Source organism: Grammomys surdaster, unplaced genomic scaffold (genome assembly GCF_004785775.1).
Source record: "Grammomys surdaster isolate TR1022 unplaced genomic scaffold, NIH_TR_1.0 130, whole genome shotgun sequence".
NCBI lineage: Eukaryota > Metazoa > Chordata > Mammalia > Rodentia > Muridae > Grammomys > Grammomys surdaster.
Genome location: NW_021604588.1, coordinates 23,128,549 through 23,130,008, shown reverse-complemented (window position 1 = coordinate 23,130,008; position 1,460 = coordinate 23,128,549). Strand labels below are relative to the sequence as shown.

General features: G+C 46.6%; 1 protein-coding gene across 1 annotated transcript in view; it reads left to right on the top strand.

Annotated features, from left to right (window-relative positions):
• The window catches only part of Atf3 (activating transcription factor 3), a 12,413-nt gene that overhangs the window by 4,215 nt on the left and 6,738 nt on the right, over window positions 1–1,460 (top strand). Inside the window, exon 2 of the mRNA XM_028761225.1 lies at window positions 831–1,074. Within this exon, the coding sequence (XP_028617058.1) occupies window positions 835–1,074 (240 nt within the window). The 5' untranslated portion in view covers window positions 831–834. The remainder of the gene's footprint in view (window positions 1–830; window positions 1,075–1,460) is intronic.

Here is a 1,460-nt window from a genome sequence, read left to right as displayed (position 1 = left end):
ATTTTTTTTTTTTTTTTTTTTTTTTTGGTTTTTTGAGACAGGGTTTCTCTGTGTAGTTCTGGCTGTCCTGGAACTCACTCTATAGACCAGGCTGGCCTCGAACTCAGAAATCTGCCTGTCTCTGCCTCCCAAGTACTGGGATTAAAGGCATGTGCCACCACTGCCCTGCCTGTTATTTATTTATTTATTAATTTTTGTCTGTTTGTTTTGTTCAAGAAAGTATATTTGGGTTTGCAGTGTACAGATTAAGGCTGTGAGTTCTGAAACCATGCAAAACAAATCCCAGTGCCCCATACTACCCCATGATAATGTGATTTGTCTAAATCTCACTTAACTCATGTCTAAAATGGGACTAGTTTTTACAATACTGGTCATAAAACTCACAGGCTCAAGGGGGACAAGGTAGATAGATTTTTTTTTCCTTAAATGTTAGAGATTTGCCAAACGCCCCGATGTTGCTCCCTGAGCTATGAATGGCTGTTTAGGATGGGACCCTGAGCAGTCACTTTTTCTCGGCACCTTGTCCAGTTAAGAATCTCCACATTAACTGCTGCTTGTGGCAAAACGAAACCGGCCAAGGCTGAGGGTACCAACCTATGTCAGAGCATAAATATTCAGGAGGCAGTTTGACAACACGTCTACTTAGCAAAACAATATGTTCTCCTTTACTTCCCATAATTTCTCCAGCCATGGGCAAGGGATGGGCATGAAATGAGAATAAACCAGAAGCCTCAGGCTGATGGGACTTGGTTCTGAGGTTGGCTGTACTTGGGCGTGGTTGGACCCAGTGCCCCAGGACCCCTGAAGAAGTTTGTGCTTTTTTCTTTCAGCAAAATGATGCTTCAACATCCAGGCCCGGTCTCTGCCTCAGAGGTCAGTGCGACCGCCATCGTCCCCTGCCTCTCACCTCCTGGGTCACTGGTGTTTGAGGATTTTGCTAACCTGACACCCTTTGTCAAGGAAGAGCTGAGGTTTGCCATCCAGAATAAGCACCTCTGCCACCGGATGTCCTCCGCACTGGAGTCAGTCACCGTCAACAACAGACCCCTGGAGATGTCAGTCACCAAGTCTGAGGTGAGTTCTGCACCACGTGACCATTCCTTCAGCTCATGCTTATCACACGCTCTCCACATTCCAGCACATTCCGGAGGCTTAGAGTTGGGGATAAGAATCACTCAGAGCCCTGCCCTCTGGGAGGTTAAAGTCTATTGTCTAAAGATAATGGAGTAAAGACTAGAATACATGAATGAGCAGGTATAGCGTACACCTGAGAATGGGCAGATAGACTGTGAGTGTGTGTGTGTGTGTGTGCATGTGTGTGTGCATGTGTGTGTGTGCATGCATGCAGGTGCACCTGTGTGTGTGCATGTGTGTGTGTGTGCATGCATGCAGGTGCACCTGTGTGTGTGTGCATGTGTTCATGTGCATGTGTGTGTGCATGCATGCAGTTGCACCTGTGT